At 45.9% G+C, this 22,798-nt stretch overlaps 1 protein-coding gene across 9 annotated transcripts in view; it reads left to right on the top strand.

Annotated features, from left to right (window-relative positions):
- Positions 1-6,759, top strand: part of HMOX2 (heme oxygenase 2) — an 815,387-nt gene extending 808,628 nt beyond the window's left edge. For all 9 annotated transcript variants that reach the window (XM_069210692.1, XM_069210685.1, XM_069210690.1 and 6 more), the window contains one exon: positions 5,652-6,759. In XM_069210692.1, coding sequence (XP_069066793.1) covers positions 5,652-5,775 — 124 coding nt within the window. In that variant the 3' untranslated portion in view covers positions 5,776-6,759. The remainder of the gene's footprint in view (positions 1-5,651) is intronic.
- Positions 6,760-22,798: the final 16,039 nt, after the last annotated feature.

Genomic DNA, 22,798 nt, shown 5'->3' with positions numbered 1-22,798 from the left:
GCCAGAGACGCTGCAGTGGATCTGCGATGGTGGAGTGTGGATGGCAAACTCTCTCAAGGAAGGCCGTTTTGTCTGCCACCTCCGGTGGCCACAGTCATAACAGATGCTTCCACTCTAGGGTAGGGAGCACATCTGGGGGATCTAGAGATCAAAGGTCTTTGGTCTCCAGTAGAACAGATGTTTCACATCAATCTGTTGGAGTTGCGGCCGATACGTCTAGCTCTCAAGGCCTTCCTCCCATCCATTTGCAGTCAGTCAGCACATGTCTTGACAGACAACACTACCGTGATGTGGCACATCAACAAACAGGGAGGAGTAGGGTTGTAGCTTCTCTGCACCGAGGCTCTGCGGCTCTGTTTCTGAGCATAGGACCGTCAGACTTGCATAGTAGGAAACCATTTGGCCGGAGTTCTCAACGTACGTGTGGATGGTCTCAGTCAACACTTTTCGGCCAATCACGAGTGGCATCTCCATCCGGAGGTTGTTCTTCACATCTTCCAGTTGTGGGGAACGCTTCTGATAGACCTCTTTGCCACTCATGAGAATGCACACTGCCTGTTATTCTGCAGCCTCCAGTATCCGATGCAGGGGGGATTGAGGGATGCGTTTCAGCTGAGCTGGAGCAACCGGCTTCTTCACGCGTTTCCTCCCATACCCTTGATTCCTCGAGTTCTCAGGAAGATTCCATAGACTGAGCCCAAGTCATATTAATAGCCCCGGATTGGCCAAGAAGGGTGTGGTATACAAACCCTCTTCACCTCTCACTGTACCCTTTGCTCCGTCTCCATCACAGGGCAGACCTCCTCTCCCAGTCACAGTGGCAGGTTCTACACCCCCACCTCCAGAGCCTGCACCTACATGCCTGGAGATTGAACAAGGCAATCTGAGTTCTTTTTCTCTCCCTCTGGAAGTGGTGGATGTTATTTTATCAGCCAGGAGACACTGTACCAAATCTCACTATGCCGGCAGATGGGCAAAATTTATTTGGTGTGGAGAGAGACAAATTGGTCCTTTAAAGGCCCATTTGTCTAATGTTATGCAATTTGCACTTTCTTTAGCGCAGAAAGGTTGCACAGTTGCAACAGTGAAAGGGTTTTTATTGGCACTGTCGGCTTTTGTTTGTTTACCTGATCAACCCTCTTTATTTAAGCCCCTATAGTTCTTATGTTCCTTAAGGGGTTAACAAACAAATTTCCTCCCACTCTGTTCATAATGCCTCAGTGGGATTTGAATTTTGTTTTAAGTTTAGTTGCCCGTTAAGGCTCCTAGTCATTAAAACAGTTTTTCTAACAGCCATCATGTCGGCTAGGCGTGTTAGTGAGCTTCAGGCTCTTAGTGTAAACCCCCCTTATACAACCTTTTGTGCTAATAAGGTGGTTTTGAGAACCAGGGCAGCTTTCCTTCCTAAGGTAGTCACTCCCTTCTATCCAGGACAATCTATACCTTTTCCGTCCTTTTGCCCTCCTCCCCATCCATCAAAGGAGGATGAAAGGCTTCATCGCTTGGATCGGAAAAGGGTCCTGAGCTTCTACATAGAAAGGACAAAGGATGATCAGCTCTTCATTGGCTGTGTGGGCAAAACGAAGGGTAAAGCTGCCCACAAGAGGACTCTATCAAGCTGAGTCATTCTTTTCATAAAGATATGTTATTCACTAGCAAAGAAAGTTCCTCCTGAGGGTATCAGGGCTCATTCCACCGGGGCTAAGTCTGCCACTTCGGCTTTAGTTAGAGGTGTGCCTTTTGCTGACATTTGTAAAGCAGCACTTGGCCTTCCCTCCACACTTTTGAAAAGCATTATTGTTTAGACTCAGAAGTGAGGAGGGATGGCCATTTTGCCTGTTCTGTTTTGCAGGACTTCTTGGTTTGACTACTCGGGCACCCACCTCTGAGTGCGGGACTGCTTTGGGATTCTATTCATAAGGTGAGGAATCCACAGGTAGTTGTATCCATCAGAAGAACAAGTTACTTACCTTCGGTAACACTTTTTTTGGTGGATGAAGTAGCTACCTGTGGATTCCTCACAGTCCCAATCCCCTACCAGTTGCTTGTCTGGTCATACCAAGAGTACTATTGATGTTTATTGAATGATGTTATAATTTATATATATATAAGATATTTTTTATGTATATATATTGAGTTGGCACATGTGCTTGTGATGTTGGTATTCACCTGTTCGCCTTGAAGGCACGGTAAAAAAGTGGTGAAACTGACGTCAGCATGCCGGCGAGGACTTCTTATGGCTCCGATGACATCAGATGGAGTCGTTTGTGGAGCCGTGCAATTATGACATCCACCGCCGATGTAGAGATCTAGGAAAAAATTGGGAGAATACATAAGGTGAGGAATACACAAGTAGCTACTGTATCCACCAGAAAAAGCGTTACTGAAGGTAAGTAACTTGTTCATATGTTGGATAAATATATCCCCATCCCCTAAACAGACACTAGAAGTAAGGGGTGAAAAAATAAGTGGGATCTTTAGTCCTGAGGAAGGCCAAACGACCCATTTGGGCGTTTTGAGAGTGGCCGAAACATGTCAAGAGAGCATACAGGAGGGATGAAGTAGCACTAATATACCCATTTTATCAACACAATTGATTTTTTTTTAACCCTATCCAGGAAGCCCAATTGCAAAGAGAGTTTCGGACTTCCATGAGGCAGTTTTATTCACTTTTTGTTCTGCAGAGTAGATCCCTATATTTGTGTGTGTATTGTCTTCCCCCAATACTCTTTGCTCCATCCCTGACATTGGTCTGCATGGGGATGTTGTAATAGGCCCAATGATCTAGCATGCCACTATAGGTGGGTGAGGGCATTTTTAAAGAACTTTGCGTTTTTCCTATGTGGTATTCTTGATTTGATAAGAGTATTACATTTCCTCATTTTCCTCTTTTGTGTGTACGTGTATGGTCATAATAAGGAAGGGAGGACGGAAAACAAAGGTTACCTCTCTCCCCTTATTTGTGTGTTTGTGTTAAAAGTGTGCAACGCAGGAGACCTTGCACTGGTGTGCTAATGCATTGTTCCACTCTTTTTGTAATCGTGGTGAACCTAATTTGAGTTCCTATTTCTGCCAAAGTGCCGCTAAGGGTTGAGGGGTTTTGACAGGGATGGCTTTTGTAACCCAGGAGACAAGCCTCTGGCCAGTTCCCATGCCAAAAAGGCCCTGTGGTAGGACTCAGTAGACAGCTTTGTGCTGGAAATTTCCCTTAAGACACTGCACCTAAAGGCAAGTGTGTTAAACTGTCCCTATGATGTAGGCCAGTTTGGTCAGACAAGAGATCCAAAGAAATTAAGGCTTTATCCAGTAATAAGTCCCCCATAGTGGCTATCAATGCATTCTCCCATGCCTCTGCGGTATCCTGTCCTGTGACCTGTCAGAATATGTGAAAGCTCTAGAGAGGAATCTCCGAACTGTGTGGCGTTGCCGCAGGAGAGACTTGCAGTGCTTATTCATGACAGCTATGTGCTAACTGTAATAGTTTGTGGGTTTCAGCAGGCTAGATTTTGGAAACAATGTTTCCCGGTTTGAGCATTTTAGCTATCCCTACTGCCCACCTCCAGCAGATTACGTACAGCCAGCAAGCCAATGGGCCAACCACTGGGGCTTGCCTGCCAGATAGTAATGTTCAAAGAACAGGGCTTCCACACTGCTCCTCCACCACCGTTCCCCCACCGCCCAAAAACCCACTCCCTCCAGCCCTCCTCCCCCTCCCACCACCTGGTCCGTGGGTAGCTGTAGCTTTGACATAACAGCTCTCCACCATCTGTTATTCCAAAGTAGATCCCCCAACATGGTATTCAACATGTAGAATAGGCTGTGAGGGCCTGTATCAGCAAATTGGTGTAATAGTAAAGGAGTCCTGGCAACATGACCATCATGGAGAGGTCCCCTGCAACCCTGCATCGAAATGGACAGTGTCAAAACACAAGTTATGGTCTCAGAGAATTTATCGCCCTCAATAGGTTGCCATCCAGCAAATCTCAGCTGATGTGGTATATATTGATGCTTAGGTACCGGAATGTGGATGACTCCCATTTAATCTTGTGGGCATGTACCATTATACCATGCAAGGGGCAATCTGGGCTTAGTGGGGAGAGGCAGAATTTAGTCATGTTGATCGTAACCACAAGCAGATGCCCCGAGGAATATAACTAGGAATACAAGTAAATAACTTTTCCATTCATTCTAAACGGGCAGCAATAAGATTGATGGAATACGTCCTATGAAATAAATTGCCAGGTTCTCCCTTTAAAAGCAGACACCTAAGGCTCTTCCAGCGAACATAAAAGTCTCTTAGGTGGTCCTTGAAATTCGGGGCCACTGGAATATGCCAAAATAAGTAATGGGAAAGTGCATGAAAAATGCTCATTGCTAGAGCTCATAAATTCAGCTGTGGATTTTGTCGCTATAATGGTTTCCTGCTGCCTACAGTGCCATCACACCAAAGGGCTTTCGCACCCTGAAGGCTTTCATGTACATGCGGTCATAACCAGGGTGACATGTGTGACTCTCCAACATCTCATTCCAGTGAGTTTCATTCATGAAGCCTGTCCTTGGGTCTGAACACCAGCTTTCTGCAACCCCTGTGTTTTTTTTAAAACGAGCTCTCATTTATCTGCTCGATTTTTACCCTGTTTTAATAAAGAACATACTTTTCAAAGTCTGCTCTCTGGGTGTGTCCTGTTTCCTTACAATATTTGTATTCTTGTTAATCCTCCTATGAGAAGGGAGGAAAAGGGATGGGATTTAGTAACTACAATAGATTACTCACCATAGTGACCTATATACTCGTAGGCCTCCAGTCCCCCCATCCCACCACAACCCCCTGCTTTTATTCCCATTCTGGTTATGGTCTGGTTTGACAGCACAGTTGTCGCCAGTTAATGTGAGCATCACTTTAGAGAGGGGCTGTGGCTCTCCCCATATTTTGGGAGCCAGGCAATCCTGTTTCGATTGGGCTGAAGTTGTGTGCTTCCACAAAAATGTGCTTGCCCTCCATGTAGCTGTGTTCATTTTGTTTATTTAGCTGCTGCCTAAGCTTGGATTTCAGGCCACACAAATGACATTGAAATACTATTAAAGTGTCTCTGATAAATAGATAACTTATGTTTGTAACTGTCACTTGAGCCTTTTAGCCTATCTACTTGTAGTGCTTCACATTACCATACAGCAATCCTTTAAAGAAAGACCTATTTGCATTCACAATGCTTGCTTTTGAGTAGGATTTTAGAAAATTTGGGACTACAGTTCAAGAAGCCAGAGAAGGTGTTACGGTTGCAGGTCCTGGATAGAGCACCCTTTCCTCCATAGCTTTAGGTTTCTTAAAGAAGCACACATAGGTATGAAGGTTTGCTTATGACCTCCTGTAGTACCGGGAAAGCATCCAATTAGTACCCAGGAAGGAAGCCTATAGACTAGGAGAAAAAAATATCCACGACTTATACTTGATCCTCCACGTGCTCAATGTTGCGAGAAGGCAGTTGTGGTGTGCCTGTATTGAGCAGCTAGTATGTGTCTTTATTGTGATGCTTTTCCTGTCTCTCTTGTGATTTTCGTTTGCCCAATACCGCCTGCTGTATGATAGTCTGTTTTTACGACCACTTGACTTTAACACATGTGATCATTCCTTCTCTCACACCTACAGGTAGCAGCAAAGGTGCATGGTGCCCTTTCCATGCTGGTGTCTCATTGCTACGGCTCCCCTCAGTGCAATTGATTCTGGCAACCGTGATGGCAGGGGTTGCAGGGCTGGTGGCCTGGTATGTGATGTGAAGGACTGAACCTGCTTAGAACCTTTCCTGTTTAGGTCAAAAAAATGAAGGCAGCCGACAGTTATTTCAACAATAATTATCAATCATCCGTTATCGAGCACCGTAGGCAGAACTGAATAAAATGCAATTAATTATGTAAACTAATCTCCGGAGTGGGAGGGCCCGATCATTATCACAGGCCAGCCCACATCGCCTGGAAATCATAGCATGGCAAAGGAAAACTTCCGACTTTTAGATGTTTTTTTAGTTTTTAGTTGAAATACTACCGATGAATGGGTACGGACATGTAATATGGAGCTCTGTCACCATTAGATGTTTATGTGAATTGTCCCAGCGGAAAAATGGAGACTGAAGACATACTTAATAACCACAGAGGCCAGTAAAGGAGTGAGATTTGTAAAGTAAATTGGAGATGTACTGAATGTAGAATATGCATCGTGTTGTGCTTTTTTTTATCGAGGGCAGATCAAACGTCACAGACAGACACAACACACTCGCCGTCTCACTCTCCCCTCTCACTCACTCACTCTCTGCTCTCACACTCTCCCGCATTGCTCTCTCACTCTCCCGCATTGCTCTCTCACTCACTAACTCTTTCACTTTGTCTCTCACTCACTCTGGTGTGGTTAGGTCAACATGAACAGAAATTTGCTACCTGTACTTGGTGGTTTGCTCTGCATTTTGTGCTACAGGTACATTCCACAGTAGACGAGGCAATCGAAAGTCTTTCTGGTTGCCGTGATTGTAAAACCGCTATCCCTGCAAACCCCTGCTTGCACCATGGTCTGCGAACCAGATCACACGGGAGGATCACTTGTGAACTGGACACATCTGTAAGTTAGCTTTAACACGTATTAGCCGAGCCAATAGTTCTCACCTTTTAAATGTGGTAGTTGAGTTTTTGGCTTTGCCAATGTTTGTTGCTGCTTCTGAACATCATCAGCAAAAACAAGCAAAATAAAACAGAATGCTGGTCCCGGAGTGATGAAGTATATGCATGGAGTTGTGTCCAGGTATGCATCATGATGCGTTGGAAGCCATTTATTTCTTTTATTTACTGTTCCTAGATAGCAGATGACCATCTTATAGCATCCTGGTATCAACATTCACCTTCCCTCTGAAGAAGACAAAAAACTACAGAATAAAAAAAGGAGGGCGAGGGGGTTGGGAAGTTAAGGAGGACCTGGGAGAAGTAGTAAATAAATACATTTTAGAAAAAAACAGTTGAGCGGAATGGGGAGGGGTGGGCTAAACTTGAGAGGCTGACGGCATTGAGAATGTGAGTGGGGATGTGGGGGCAATAAGCAGCACTCATGGGAGAGTGGAAGAAGCTACTTGCACACTTATGGGGTGATAAAGAAAAATAAAAGGGCAGTTCTCCTATTGTAAGCGGTGGAAAGATGGAACTCTACCTTAAGAAACACTGTAAACCAGCTATGCTCTAGGGGAGGGACACACAAGAGGAGGAGGGAAAGCCATCAAATAAGCAAGCAATCCAGATAGAGAAGCAAGCCAACCAATCATGACTAAGGGACTGACTCAACTCCTGCTGTAAGTATTTGGCATTGTAAACAATATTTCTTTCAACATCAAGCATCTAAAATTCTCAGTAGGAGAAGCCTAAAACTAGTTAATGAGCTTATGCTTGGAAAAAACACACTTCTGTATTAGTATTGTCAGCATAATGAAAATGTGACCATGACTGCTCAGTATTTTTCAAAGAGAAATGCTCTCACCAGGACATCTCAATTATGCATTGGGTCATTCAACAAGTCTTCACTGGGATCTTATAAGTTTTTGAAGCCCAATAGACGTTTTTCTGGGTTTGACATGCTCCATTCATGAAACCATGGTTGTGCAACTCCCCTTTTACCCTTTGCCATCACTGGGCGTCACAATTATTATCCAAGGTGTAATTGAAGCTCTTCAGATAAGTACTATGAAAAACATTTAGACTTGTACACTTTTTATGCAGAAAGATAGTTTTATAACTATAATGACAATGTTTGGGTTCCATTTGAAAATGCCCTACATGAGCGCGACAAGACATACAGTATTAGGTTTCTCTATCTGGTACAGCAATGTATGCTGATTCATATGTGCCCCTATTTGACTGGCTTCCACCCATGCTAGGTTAGACTCTATATTTCTGCTCATACTAAAAGCTCCTTAAGAATTATTTAAGGCTCACTTGTGACCATGGTCACAGTGCTTCTAGTTCGACATACAAAGAGTACTGGTAAAGAGAAATATACATCATATATAATACTTGCAAAACGCATCTGAGATACATTACCAAGTATGGCATTTCCAGATGAATAAGGCTGGCTGTCTGTAGTGCTGAACGTATGAGTCACAGGTACGGAAAAATGGTACTTGTGACACTTGCAGGTTGAGTTTGTGGGAGCCGACTGGGGGCTAAGTTTGTTTGGCCCCCTGGACTAGGAGTCACCAGACAGAACAACTCCACCTAGCTCGGGCATCTCTGGTGCAGAGGGGTGCTTAACGGGAGCCACGGTTTCTGGCTTTACCACTGTGATGGTGCATGTGAGGAAACAGCTGCAAAAACTCGACAATGGCGCCATTTGTGACGTCGGATGGAGGTGTTGCATTATACCCTCGGGTTGCTGAGTCGAATAAAGGTGGATATGACCAGATGAGCCACCAACAAACCATGGTAATGGCAAGCTGGAGGAAAAGATATCTCCCCTTCTGGAGTTCCTAGGGAAAACGCTAGCGGGCAGTACCTTGGTGGAGAGTTGGACTACATTTCCTACAATGCACTGGACCACCAGCTTTTGAGAAATCCTTGAGGGCCCGATGTCCAGTGCTTCTGCGGTTCTGGTAGGTGGTTTTTACCTGTGTAGGACTAGTGCCACTAGTCCAAGGGAGTCTAGTCTTGCCTTTGGCTCACAAACGGTTCCCTCGTGCTGAGGGAATCTGTCTTTAGTCCAAGACAAGCTGCAGTTGAGCAGTTTAAGGAAGGTTACCACAGGTTCAAGGTGTCACACCTTTGATTTGTGAAGGTTGCTGTTGTCGTCAGTCCGGTTCTTCTTTTGGTATTTCTTCACACATTGTTGCAGGTCTGAGGTTCTGGTGCCGGGGTGCCCCAGCCACAGTCCCCGGCGGCTAATCCGCCCCTGAGGAGACCACATCCAGTGGACTGTGGCACCTTTTCTACCCATAACTCTCTATTTTGCCATTTTTCAAGAGGGAAGACATCTTCCTCAGCTGTACAGACCAGGTAGCCCTCCCTAGAGGTGTTTCTAGCCTTCTGGGTTTGTACACCTCCGGATTAACTAATTTTCCTGTCTGCTCAGGTGCAAATGTGCCTGAGGAAGGGGGATGGCTTTGTCCTCTACTGGGAGACAGACTGCTTGCACATCAGAGGCGGTGTGCCCTTTGAAGCTCGCTCTTTTGATGTGCCACTTCACTAGCCTTCCTGGTAGAGAGGGAGTTATGACCTCCTTCCCGTCCAGTGCTTTGGCCTTACTCCTAGGATAGTTCAAACCTCTGCTCAGGGGTAAGAATCCTGTCTTGGCAGCAGCAGCTGCAAGCTGGAAGCCAGAGCACAGGAACAGTGGGCCAACTCTGTGGGCAACCTCTGAGGTTGCTCTCTGGGTCCATGCCACATTACACTCGACACAAGATTTATCGCAAAGGTGAGAAGGCACGTTGTTTAATACCAAACATGACCCATTTCAGCAGCACCATAACGGAGCTGGCGACCTGAGGTTCGCCCAGATGCTAGCCCATGTTATTCTATGGTCCATTGATCACTTATAGTAACCTCTAATGGAGAAGGCCACTATAGGGACATATAAGCTTGCACTTATAGGCCCACACTTTTGACATAATGCATCCTACATCCTGGCCTTCAGGAGGCCTTTCTTAGGGGTGACTGACATATATTAAAAATAGTGCTTTGGCTGTGCCACACATTGTGTGAGCATAGTCATGTTGGAGTGGTTTACCTTACTCCTGCAGTCAGCAATAGAAGGCTTGCTGTCAGTAGTTTACTTCGGTCATCCAGGAATGCACAACCAGTGTTTCAGGCCCTGGTGAACCCTTTAACTCCCATGCCCTGGGTACCATGCACCTATGTAGTAGGGACTTATAAGGGAGGGGGGTAAAGTTCTTGCTGATTGGGGATGCCAATTCACATATTCCAATTTAGGGAGAGAGCACTGGTACAGGTGCCTGGTTAGCAGGCTCCAGTGCACTTTCAAAGTCATAACCAATAGCATCTAGGCAAAAAAAGCGTTGGGGTGCCCATCCAAAAAGGGCATTTTCCTACATGACCCCTCCCCCCACCCAATGACAGGTGACGAGCAACTAACCTCCCTCTTGGTATTTCTCATAGCTAAGTGGAAGAACCTGGAAAGACCCTCTACATTGGCCTGGTCAGTCTAAGGTCTGTGTTCCACTGTAAAGTCCATACCCTGTAGAGAAATGGACCACCTCAGCAGTTTGGGGTGCTCTCCTCTCATTTGCATCAGCCACCTGAGAGGCCTGTGCTTGGTGTGATCTTTGAAGTGAGTCCCAAAACAGGCATGTCTCAACTTCTTCAGGGACCAAACCACGGCAAAGGCTTCTCTCTCAGTGGCACTCCAAAGCTGCTTTCTAGGGTGGAGTCGCCTGCTGATAAAGGCAACTGGTTGATCCTGGCCCTAATCATTTGTTTGTGATAACACTATCCCAATTCATTGTTCTGAATTGTTGTTTTTGAACAATTAACTCTTTCCCATAGACTTGCGCTTTTTATTTTAGGTACTTTCAGGTGTTAAAGGCCTTTTGACATCCAGTGGTCTAAGTGACCTTCTTAAGCTGCTTCTTGGACGTGAGCTCAGTGAGACATGCCCCAGTGGTACCATAACCCTTCACAAACCTACTGTAGTACCCAGCCAAGGAATGCTCCGACTTGAGTCTGAGTCTTGGGAGCCTCCCAAATCAGAATGGTCTGGATTTTGGGTTGAAGAGATCTCACTTGGCCACCACCTACACGGTGGTCAAAGTAGATAACAGAACTCAGCCCTATTTGGCACTCATTGGCCCTGATAGTTAGGTATGCCTGCTGCAGGGCAGGTAAAACATCTCTCAGGTAGAGCAGGTGATCCTCCCAGGTGGAGCTAAAGACAACATTGTCATCAAGATGTTCTTCACTAAAAGCATCCAATGCTGAAAGAAGTCTATTCACCAACCTTTGAAAAGTGGCAGATGCATTCTTCACCCAAAAAGGCATCACTTCAAATTGAAAGTGTCCTTCAGGGGTAGAAAATGCAGATGTTCTTTTTGCTCGTGGGGTGAGCCCAATCTGTCAGAACCCTGATGTTAAATGAATGGTACTGAGAAAATTAGCCACAATCAGCTTATCAATACGTTCATCTGCTCTTGGGATGGGGTGTGCATCTGTTTTAGTGATTGAATTTAAACCCCTTTAATCCACACAAAACCTCATCTCTGGTTTTCCACCCTTGGAGTGAGGTTTGGGGACCAGTACCACTGGGCTATCCAGGGACTGGTGGACGGTTCAATCACCCCTAGCTCTAGCATGTTGCTTACTTCAGCTTTGATGCATGCTTTGACTTGATCAGACAGTCAATATGTCTTGTTTTTGACAGGGAGGCTGTCACCTGTAACCGCACCATGGACACACCAGGTTGTCTGACCAGCGGTGAAAGAGAAAAGCTCTGCCAACTACAAGAGGACTTGCCTGAAGACATCCTGTTGCTGTGCAGTGAGGGTGTCAGACAAAACAATACCTTCCACTGAACCATCTTGTGGATTTGTTGATCGCATGGAAGGGTTCACTTTCCTCCTCCTGTCCTCTATCAATGACCATCAGCATGGTCATGTCAGCCGTATCTTAGTATAGCTCCAAACGATTCCCATGGAGCACTGTGTGAGGGTTTTTAGGAGTCCCTAAGTCAGTCAGGTAGGTGACTTCCCTTATCTTCTCCAAAATGGATTAGGGCCCAGTTAACTTGTCCTGTAGGGCCCTGAGAGCCACAGGCTCCAACACCCACACCAATTGTCCTGTGTGGTACTCAGCCGGTGCTGATATTTGGTCAAACCAAAGCTTGAGAAGCTCTAGGCTGGTCTCTAGGTTCTTATTTGCTTTTTCATGTACTCAGCCATGTGTGACCACAGGTCCATCACATAGTCCACTGTGTTCTGTTTGGGTTGTTTAAGGGGTTTCTCCCAACCTTCCCTCATCAAACGTAGGGAACCCCTTTCAGGATGGCCGAACAGATGTTCGAAGGAGCTAAAGTCAACCTCCTTCTGAGGCACCTCTGTGTAGACAAGGAAGAGGCATGGTTACAGGACATCCCATCTCCTCCTAAGTTTTTCAGGGAGGCCCATAATCATGCCTTCCATGTGTTTTTTGAACCTCTCAACTAATCTCTCTTTCTGGGGGGCAATAGAGGGTGGTGACTTTGTAACTTAAACCACATTTGTTCCACATAGACTTGAGGTATGCAGATATGAAATGTGCTGCTCTATCAGAAACCACCTCTTTAGGAAACCCTACCCTGGTGAAGATTCCAAAGAGGGCCTTTGCCACTGTGGGGGCAGTGGCACTCCTGAGGGGAATTGCCTCTGGTGACCCAGTCCATTACCACTAGAACAGATCTGTTCCTAGCTGCAGTTAGAGGGGCAAGGGGTTCAACAATGTCAACCCCTACCCTCACACAAAGAGTCCCAGCCATTAGAAGTGGAATTAAGGCAGACTTTGGTTGTCCTCCCGTCTTGCCACTGGCTTGACAGTTGGTGCAGGAGCGACAAAACTCCTTCAGCTTCTCAGACATCTGGGGCTGATAAAAATGGACAACAAACCTCCTTTTGGTTTGTCCCAGATGCCCAGCAAGATGGATGTCATGGGCTAAGGTCAGAATAAACTCTCTGTACACTTGGGGGACCACCACTCTTCTGGCTGCCCTTGGTTTGGTTTCCCGGGCTTTACTTTACAGGAGCCCATCTTCCCAATAGACCCTATGAGTTCCACTGTCATCACCCTCTTCTTGTCTTGCACCCTCATGCCTGTGGCCCTTAGGAGTAGGGCATGTCCTCTGCCCTTGACATAGGTCCTTTCTGGAGGGTCCCCTTGCACTTAAGAGCTCTGTCAGGTCTGGCTGGGCTGCACCAGTTGCAGTTCCCTCCCCAGGCATCAGGGTATCTCCATCAGGGAAACTCACCCCCTGATCCTGTGACCTCTTTGAAGCTGCCTTAGCAGTCTTCTTGCCCTTACTCTTGCTCTTAGAGTCCTGTGCTGTTATTTCAGACTCCAAGTCCTCTTGACTTCCCTGTCAATCTGCCTGTGCTCTGGTTGTCTCACACAATCACTCAGGGTTACCTAGCATTTCTGTAGAGCCTTCCTTTCGACTTCTTTCAATGCAGACGTTTTCAGATAATTTCCTATCAGACATTTCAGTGGCGTGGCAGGGGACACAACCACCTTCTTTGGGCCACTAACCCCTCCCTACTCTAAGTTCACCGAGGCTGTTGGATGGAGCTTAGTCTCATTGTCAGCATTGGTTACTTGGTGACTGCCACCCAAGTATCATTTGGTTTGGGGAAACCAGTCTGGCCACCACCATGGTGAAACTGGCACCTGTATCCCTCACAGCCTCTACCTCAATCCCACTGATTTAGGCCTTTGCATATACTTCTCCAGGCTTTGCGATAAGACTTCCAGGGCTTCAATATGCACCCCACCCAGGGAAACTAAAGGATCCTCAGTGTAGCATCTGACCTCTCCAGAGTACACGTCCACCCCCAATCCTGTGCTAACCAATCCATTGAACTGTCCACTATTGGGGGACTTCTTGGGGAATGTGCCATCTCCTTTTTTACGCCCTGACTGCTGATAGGCATAGCATAACCCAGCCTTTTTAGGGTGCCAGTTGTTACCTTGTTACTCCCTTCCTTTGGACTCAAAAGAGTCTTTGGGCCTCCTTTTTAGCTGTAGCTCTACAGCTAATGCCCCTTAGCTTGCACAAAACCCTCAGATCACTGATCCTCAGGCCTGGGGTGGCTGAGAAGTTGAGATTCTTCCCAGTCTCCATTGTACACTAACTTTTTTTTTAAAGTTGGGACCTTATTAAATTGTTAGAAAAAAGTTTTTAACCTTTTGACCAACTTTCTGAAACTTTTTGAACTTTTAAAACACTATTGGAATGAGGCTCTACACAAGGCTCTAACATTTCCAATTAAAAACTCATAAAAAAAAAAATCTGAAAAATTACTTTGAGTCTAATAACAATTGAGGATTTTGCATGTACTACAAATATTTATGACCCACTGATACTGAGAAATACAGGTTCAGGATCCCACTGCTGTAACACCAATGCAGGAAAGTGTAGTATTATGCACGGATGCTGGTTAGGCTTCACTATGTAATACTCTCACAGCACCCCAAAGATGGTCCTTGGATTCACAATAATAACTCCTTATCTCAGTCCTAGTGGTGTGGCAAAGATCAGTCAGGCTTAACTAGAGGAACATGTGTTAAGCATTTCAGAGTAACAATATAGATGACAAGTAATTGACACAACTCGAAAGAAATCTGACACCAATTTATAAAAAAATAATAAATTTTTTTTAAATTAGCCCCTTCGCTGCCAGGCCTTTTCCCCCTCCTGTGCCAGGCCTTTTTTTGCCTATTTGGGGCAGTTCGCGCTTACGCCCTCATAACTTTTTGTCCACATAAGCTAACCAAGCCAAATTTGTGTCCTTTTTTTCCAACATCCTAGGGATTCTAGAGGTACCCAGACTTTGTGGGTTCCCCTGAAGGAGGCCAAGAAATTACCCAAAATACAGTGAAAAGTTCGTTTTTTAAAAAAAAATGGGAAAAAGTGGCTGCAGAAGGAGGCTTGTGGTTTTTCCCCTGAAAATGGCATCAACAAAGGGTTTGCGGTGCTAAACTCAGCAGCTTCCCAGCTTTCAGGAACAGGCAGACTTGAATCAGAAAACCCAATTTTTCAACACAATTTTGGCATTTTACTGGGACATACCCCATTTTTACAATTGTTTGTGCTTTCAGCTTCCTTCCAGTCAGTGACAGAAATGGGCATGAAACCAATGCTGGATCCCAGAAACCTAAACATTTCTGAAAAGTAGACAAAATTCTGAATTCAGCAAGGGGTCATTTGTGTAGATCCTACAAGGGTTTCCTACAGAAAATAACAACTGAAAAAGAAAAACATTGAAATTGAGGTGAAAAAAACATAAATTTTTCTCTACGTTTTACTCTGTAACTTTTTCCTGCAATGTCAGATTATCGAAAGCAATATACCGTTATGTCTGCTGGACTCCTCTGGTTGCGGGATATATAGGGCTTGTAGGTTCATCAAGAACCCTAGGTACCCACAGCCAATAAATGAGCTGCACCCTGCAGTGCGTTTTCATTCTATACCGGGTATACATTTCATTTGCTGAAATATAAAGAGTAAAAAATAGCTATCAAGAAAACCTTTGTATTTTCAAAAAGGGCACAAGATAAGGTGTTGAGGAGCAGTGGTTATTTGCATATCTCTGAATTCCGGGGTGACCATACTAGCATGTGAATTAGAGGGCATTTCTCAAATAGATGTCTTTTTTACACACTCTCCTATATTTGGAAGGAAAAAATGTAGAGAAAGACAAGGGGCAATAACACTTGTTTTGCTAATCTATGTTCCCCCAAGTCTCCTGATAAAAATGATACCTCACTTGTGTGGGTAGGCCTAGCGCCCGCGACAGCAAACGCCCCAAAACGCAACGTGGACACATCCCATTTTTTTTTAAAGAAAACAGAGGTGTTTTTTGCAAAGTGCCTACCTGTAGAATTTGGCCTCTAGCTCAGCCGGCACCTAGGGAAACCTACCAAACCTGTGCCTTTTTGAAAACTAGAAACCTAGGGGAATCCAAGATGGGGTGACTTGTGGGGCACTGACCAGGTTCTGTTACCCAGAATCCTTTGCAAACCTCAAAATGTGGCTAATAAAACACATGTTCCTCACATTTCTGTGGCAGAAAGTTCTGGAATCTGAGAGTAGCCACAAATGTCCTTCCACCCAGCGTTCCCCCAAGTCTCCCGATAAAAATGATACCTCACTTGTGTGGGTAGGCCTAGCGCCCACGACAGGAAATACCCCAAAGCGCAACGTGGACACATCCAATTTTTTTAAAGGAAAACAGAGGTGTTTTTTGCATAGTGCCTACCTGTAGATTTTGGCCTCTAGCTCAGCTGGCACCTAGGAAAACCTACCAAACCTGTGCCTTTTTGAAAACTAGAGACCTAGGGGAATCCAAGATGGGGTGACTTGTGGGGCTCTGACCAAGTTCTGTTACCCAGAATCCTTTGCAAACCTCAAAATTTGGCTAAAAAAACACGTTCCTCACATTTCTGTGGCAGAAAGTTCTGGAATCTGAGAGGAGCCACACATTTCCTTCCACCCAGCGTTCCCCCAAGTCTCCCGATAAAAATGATAACTCACTTGTGTGGGTAGGCCTAGCGCCTGCGACAGGAAATGCCCCAAAGCGCAACGTGGACACATCCAATTTTTTGAAAGAAAACAGGTGTTTTTTGCAAAGTGCCTACCTGTAGATTTTGGCCTCTAGCTCAGCCGGCACCTAGGGAAACGAACCGAACCTGTGCATTTGTGAAAACTAAAGACCTAGGGGAATCCAAGATGGGGTGACTTGTCGGGCTCTGACCAGGTTCTGTTACCCAGAATCCTTTGCAAACCTCAAAATTTGGCTAAAAAAAACACATGTTCCTCACATTTTTGTGGCAGAAAGTTCTGGAATCTGAGAGGAGCCACAAATGTCATTTCACGCAGCGTTCCCCCAAGTCTCCCGATAAAAATGATACCTCACGCGTGTGGGTAGGCCTAGCGCCCACGACAGGAAATGCCCCAAAGCGCAACGTGGACACATCTAATTTTTTTAAAGAAAACAGAGGTGTTTTTTGCAAAGTGCCTACCTGTAGATTTTGGCCTCTGGCTCAGCCGGCACCTAGGGAAACCTACCAAACCTGTGCATTTTTGAAAACTAGAGACCTAGGGGAATCCAAGATGGGGTGACTTGTGGGGCTCTGACCAGGTTCTGTTACCCAGAATCCTTTGCAAACCTCAAAATGTGGCTAAAAAAACACATGTTCCTCACATTTCTGTGGCAGAAAGTTCTGGAATCTGAGAGGAGCCACACATTTCCTTCCACCCAGCGTTCCCCGAAGTCTCCCGATAAAAATGATAACTCACTTGTGGGGGTAGGCCTAGCGCCCGCGACAGGAAATGCCCCAAAGCGCAACGTGGACACATCCAATTTTTTGAAAGAAAACAGAGGTGTTTTTTGCAAAGTGCCTACCTGTAGATTTTGGCCTCTAGCTCAGCAGGCACCTAGGGAAACCTCCCAAACCTGTGCATTTTTGAAAACTAGAGAACTAGGGGAATCCAAGATGGGGTGACTTGTGGGGCTCTGACCAGGTTCTGTTACCCAGAATCCTTTGCAAACCTCAAAATGTGGCTAATAAAACACATGTTCCTCACATTTCTGTGGCAGAAAGTTCTGGAATCTGAGAGTAGCCACAAATGTCCTTCCACCCAGCGTTCCCCCAAGTCTCCCGATAAAAATGATACCTCACTTGTGTGGGTAGGCCTAGCGCCCACGACAGGAAATACCCCAAAGCGCAACGTGGACACATCCAATTTTTTGAAAGAAAACAGAGGTGTTTTTTGCAAAGTGCCTACCTGTAGATTTTGGCCTCTAGCTCAGCAGGCACCTAGGGAAACCTCCCAAACCTGTGCCTTTTTGAAAACTAGAGACCAAGGGGAATCCAAGATGGGGTGACTTGTGGGGCTCTGACCAGGTTCTGTTACCCAGAATCCTTTGCAAACCTCAAAATTTGGCTAAAAAAACACGTTCCTCACATTTCTGTGGCAGAAAGTTCTGGAATCTGAGAGGAGCCACACATTTCCTTCCACCCAGCGTTCCCCCAAGTCTCCCGATAAAAATGATAACTCACTTGTGTGGGTAGGCCTAGCGCCCGCGACAGGAAATGCCCCAAAGCGCAACGTGGACACATCCAATTTTTTGAAAGAAAACAGAGGTGTTTTTTGCAAAGTGCCTACCTGTAGATTTTGTCCTCTAGCTCAGCTGGCACCTAGGGAAACGAACCGAACCTGTGCATTTGTGAAAACTAAAGATCTAGGGGAATCCAAGATGGGGTGACTTGTCGGGCTCTGACCAGGTTCTGTTACCCAGAATCCTTTGCAAACCTCAAAATTTGGCTAAACAAAAACACATGTTCCTCACATTTTTGTGGCAGAAAGTTCTGGAATCTGAGAGGAGCCACAAATGTCATTTCACGCAGCGTTCCCCCAAGTCTCCCGATAAAAATGATACCTCACATGTGTGGGTAGGCCTAGCGCCCACGACAGGAAATGCCCCAAAGCGCAACGTGGACACATCCAATTTTTTGAAAGAAAACAGAGGTGTTTTTTGCGAAGTGCCTACCTGTAGATTTTGGCCTCTAGCTCAGCCGGCACCTAGGGAAACAAACCGAATCTGTGCATTTTTGAAAACTAGGGACCTAGGGGAATCCAAGATGGGGTGACTTGTCAGGCTCTGACCAGGTTCTGTTACCCAGAATCTTTTGCAAACCTCAAAATTTGGCTAAAAAAACACATGTTCCTCACATTTTTGTGGCAGAAAGTTCTGGAATCTGAGAGGAGCCACAAATGTCATTTCACGCAGCGTTCCCCCAAGTCTCCTGATAAAAATGATACCTCACATGTGTGGGTAGCCCTAGCGCCCGCGACAGGAAATGCCCCAAAGCGCAACGTGGACACATCCAATTTTTTGAAAGAAAACAGAGGTGTTTTTTGCAAAGTGCCTACCTGTAGATTTTGGCCTCTAGCTCAGCCGGCACCTAGGGAAACGAACCGAACCTGTGCATTTCTGAAAACTAGAGACCTAGGGGAATCCAAGATGAGGTGACTTGTCAGGCTCTGACCAGGTTCTGTTACCCAGAATCCTTTGCAAACCTCAAAATTTGGCTAAAAAAACCACATGTTCCTCACATTTTTGTGGCAGAAAGTTCTGGAATCTGAGAGGAGCCACAAATGTCATTTCACGCAGCGTTCCCCCAAGTCTCCCGATAAAAATGATACCTCACATGTGTGGGTAGGCCTAGCGCCCACGACAGGAAATGCCCCAAAGCGCAACGTGGACACATCCAATTTTTTGAAAGAAAACAGAGGTGTTTTTTGCAAAGTGCCTACCTGTAGATTTTGGCCTCTAGCTCAGCCGGCACCTAGGGAAACCTACCAAACCTGTGCATTTTTGAAAACTAGAGACCTAGGGGAATCCAAGATGGGGTGACTTGTGGGGCTCTGACCAGGTTCTGTTACCCAGAATCCTTTGCAAACCTCAAAATGTGGCTAATAAAACACATGTTCCTCACATTTCTGTGGCAGAAAGTTCTGGAATCTGAGAGTAGCCACAAATGTCCTTCCACCCAGCGTTCCCCCAAGTCTCCCGATAAAAATGATACCTCACTTGTGTGGGTAGGCCTAGCGCCCACGACAGGAAATACCCCAAAGCGCAACGTGGACACATCCAATTTTTTGAAAGAAAACAGAGGTGTTTTTTGCAAAGTGCCTACCTGTAGATTTTGGCCTCTAGCTCAGCAGGCACCTAGGGAAACCTCCCAAACCTGTGCCTTTTTTAAAACTAGAGACCTAGGGGAATCCAAGATGGGGTGACTTGTGGGGCTCTGACTAGGTTCTGTTACCCAGAATCCTTTGCAAACCTCAAAATGTGGCTAAAAAAACACATGTTCCTCACATTTCTGTGGCAGAAAGTTCTGGAATCTGAGAGGAGCCACACATTTCCTTCCACCCAGCGTTCCCCCAAGTCTCCCGATAAAAATGATAACTCACTTGTGTGGGTAGGCCTAGCGCCCGCGACAGGAAATGCCCCAAAGCGCAACGTGGACACATCCAATTTTTTGAAAGAAAACAGAGGTGTTTTTTGCAAAGTGCCTACCTGTAGATTTTGGCCTCTAGCTCAGCAGGCACCTAGGGAAACCTACCAAACCTGTGCATTTTTGAAAACTAGAGAACTAGGGGAATCCAAGATGGGGTGACTTGTGGGGCTCTGACCAGGTTCTGTTACCCAGAATCCTTTGCAAACCTCAAAATGTGGCTAAAAAAACACATGTTCCTCACATTTCTGTGGCAGAAAGTTCTGGAATCTGAGAGGAGCCACAAATGTCATTTCACGCAGCGTTCCCCCAAGTCTCCTGATAAAAATGATACCTCACATGTGTGGGTAGCCCTAGCGCCCGCGACAGGAAATGCCCCAAAGCGCAACGTGGACACATCCAATTTTTTGAAAGAAAACAGAGGTGTTTTTTGCGAAGTGCCTACCTGTAGATTTTGGCCTCTAGCTCAGCCGGCACCTAGGGAAACAAACCGAATCTGTGCATTTTTGAAAACTAGAGACCTAGGGGAATCCAAGATGGGGTGACTTGTCAGGCTCTGACCAGGTTCTGTTACCCAGAATCCTTTGCAAACCTCAAAATTTGGCTAAAAAAACACATGTTCCTCACATTTTTGTGGCAGAAAGTTCTGGAATCTGAGAGGAGCCACAAATGTCATTTCACGCAGCGTTCCCCCAAGTCTCCTGATAAAAATGCTACCTCACATGTGTGGGTAGCCCTAGCGCCCGCGACAGGAAATGCCCCAAAGCGCAACGTGGACACATCCAATTTTTTGAAAGAAAACAGAGGTGTTTTTTGCAAAGTGCCTACCTGTAGATTTTGGCCTCTAGCTCAGCAGGCACCTAGGGAAACCTACCAAACCTGTGCATTTTTTAAAACTAGAGACCTAGGGGAATCCAAGATGGGGTGACTTGTCAGGCTCTGACCAGGTTCTGTTACCCAGAATCCTTTGCAAACCTCAAAATTTGGCTAAAAAAAACACATGTTCCTCACATTTTTGTGGCAGAAAGTTCTGGAATCTGAGAGGAGCCACAAATGTCATTTCACGCAGCGTTCCCCCAAGTCTCCCGATAAAAATGATACCTCACATGTGTGGGTAGCCCTAGCGCCCGCGACAGGAAATGCCCCAAAGCGCAACGTGGACACATCCAATTTTTTGAAAGAAAACAGAGGTGTTTTTTGCAAAGTGCCTACCTGTAGATTTTGGCCTCTAGCTCAGCAGGCACCTAGGGAAACCTCCCAAACCTGTGCATTTTTGAAAACTAGAGAACTAGGGGAATCCAAGATGGGGTGACTTGTGGGGCTCTGACCAGGTTCTGTTACCCAGAATCCTTTGCAAACCTCAAAATGTGGCTAATAAAACACATGTTCCTCACATTTCTGTGGCAGAAAGTTCTGGAATCTGAGAGTAGCCACAAATGTCCTTCCACCCAGCGTTCCCCCAAGTCTCCCGATAAAAATGATACCTCACTTGTGTGGGTAGGCCTAGCGCCCACGACAGGAAATACCCCAAAGCGCAACGAGGACACATCCAATTTTTTGAAAGAAAACAGAGTTGTTTTTTGCAAAGTGCCTACCTGTAGATTTTGGCCTCTAGCTCAGCAGGCACCTAGGGAAACCTCCCAAACCTGTGCATTTTTGAAAACTAGAGAACTAGGGGAATCCAAGATGGGGTGACTTGTGGGGCTCTGACCAGGTTCTGTTACCCAGAATCCTTTGCAAACCTAAAAATTTGGCTAATAAAACACATGTTCCTCACATTTCTGTGGCAGAAAGTTCTGGAAATCTGAGAGTAGCCACAAATGTCCTCCCACCCAGCGTTCCCCCAAGTCTCCCGATAAAAATGATACCTCACTTGTGTGGGTAGGCCTAGCGCCCACGACAGGAAATACCCCAAAGCGCAACGTGGACACATCCAATTTTTTGAAAGAAAACAGAGGTGTTTTTTGCAAAGTGCCTACCTGTAGATTTTGGCCTCTAGCTCAGCAGGCACCTAGGGAAACCTCCCAAACCTGTGCCTTTTTGAAAACTAGAGACCTAGGGGAATCCAAGATGGGGTGACTTGTGGGGCTCTGACCAGGTTCTGTTACCCAGAATCCTTTGCAAACCTCAAAATTTGGCTAAAAAAACACGTTCCTCACATTTCTGTGGCAGAAAGTTCTGGAATCTGAGAGGAGCCACACATTTCCTTCCACCCAGCGTTCCCCCAAGTCTCCCGATAAAAATGATAACTCACTTGTGTGGGTAGGCCTAGCGCCCGCGACAGGAAATGCCCCAAAGCGCAACGTGGACACATCCAATTTTTTGAAAGAAAACAGAGGTGTTTTTTGCAAAGTGCCTACCTGTAGATTTTGGCCTCTAGCTCAGCCGGCACCTAGGGAAACGAACCGAACCTGTGCATTTGTGAAAACTAAACACCTAGGGGAATCCAAGATGGGGTGACTTGTCGGGCTCTGACCAGGTTCTGTTACCCAGAATCCTTTGCAAACCTCAAAATTTGGCTAAAAAAACACGTTCCTCACATTTCTGTGGCAGAAAGTTCTGGAATCTGAGAGGAGCCACACATTTCCTTCCACCCAGCATTCCCCCAAGTCTCCCGATAAAAATGATAACTCACTTGTGTGGGTAGGCCTAGCGCCCGCGACAGGAAATGCCCCAAAGCGCAACGTGGACACATCCAATTTTTTGAAAGAAAACAGAGGTGTTTTTTGCAAAGTGCCTACCTGTAGATTTTGGCCTCTAGCTCAGCAGGCACCTAGGGAAACCTCCCAAACCTGTGCATTTTTGAAAACTAGAGAACTAGGGGAATCCAAGATGGGGTGACTTGTGGGGCTCTGACCAGGTTCTGTTACCCAGAATCCTTTGCAAACCTCAAAATGTGGCTAATAAAACACATGTTCCTCACATTTCTGTGGCAGAAAGTTCTGGAATCTGAGAGTAGCCACAAATGTCCTTCCACCCAGCGTTCCCCCAAGTCTCCCGATAAAAATGATACCTCACTTGTGTGGGTAGGCCTAGCGCCCACGACAGGAAATAC

Source organism: Pleurodeles waltl, chromosome 10 (genome assembly GCF_031143425.1).
Source record: "Pleurodeles waltl isolate 20211129_DDA chromosome 10, aPleWal1.hap1.20221129, whole genome shotgun sequence".
NCBI lineage: Eukaryota > Metazoa > Chordata > Amphibia > Caudata > Salamandridae > Pleurodeles > Pleurodeles waltl.
The sequence above is the reverse complement of the archived record's forward strand: the minus strand, read 5'-3'. Positions and strand labels throughout refer to the sequence as shown.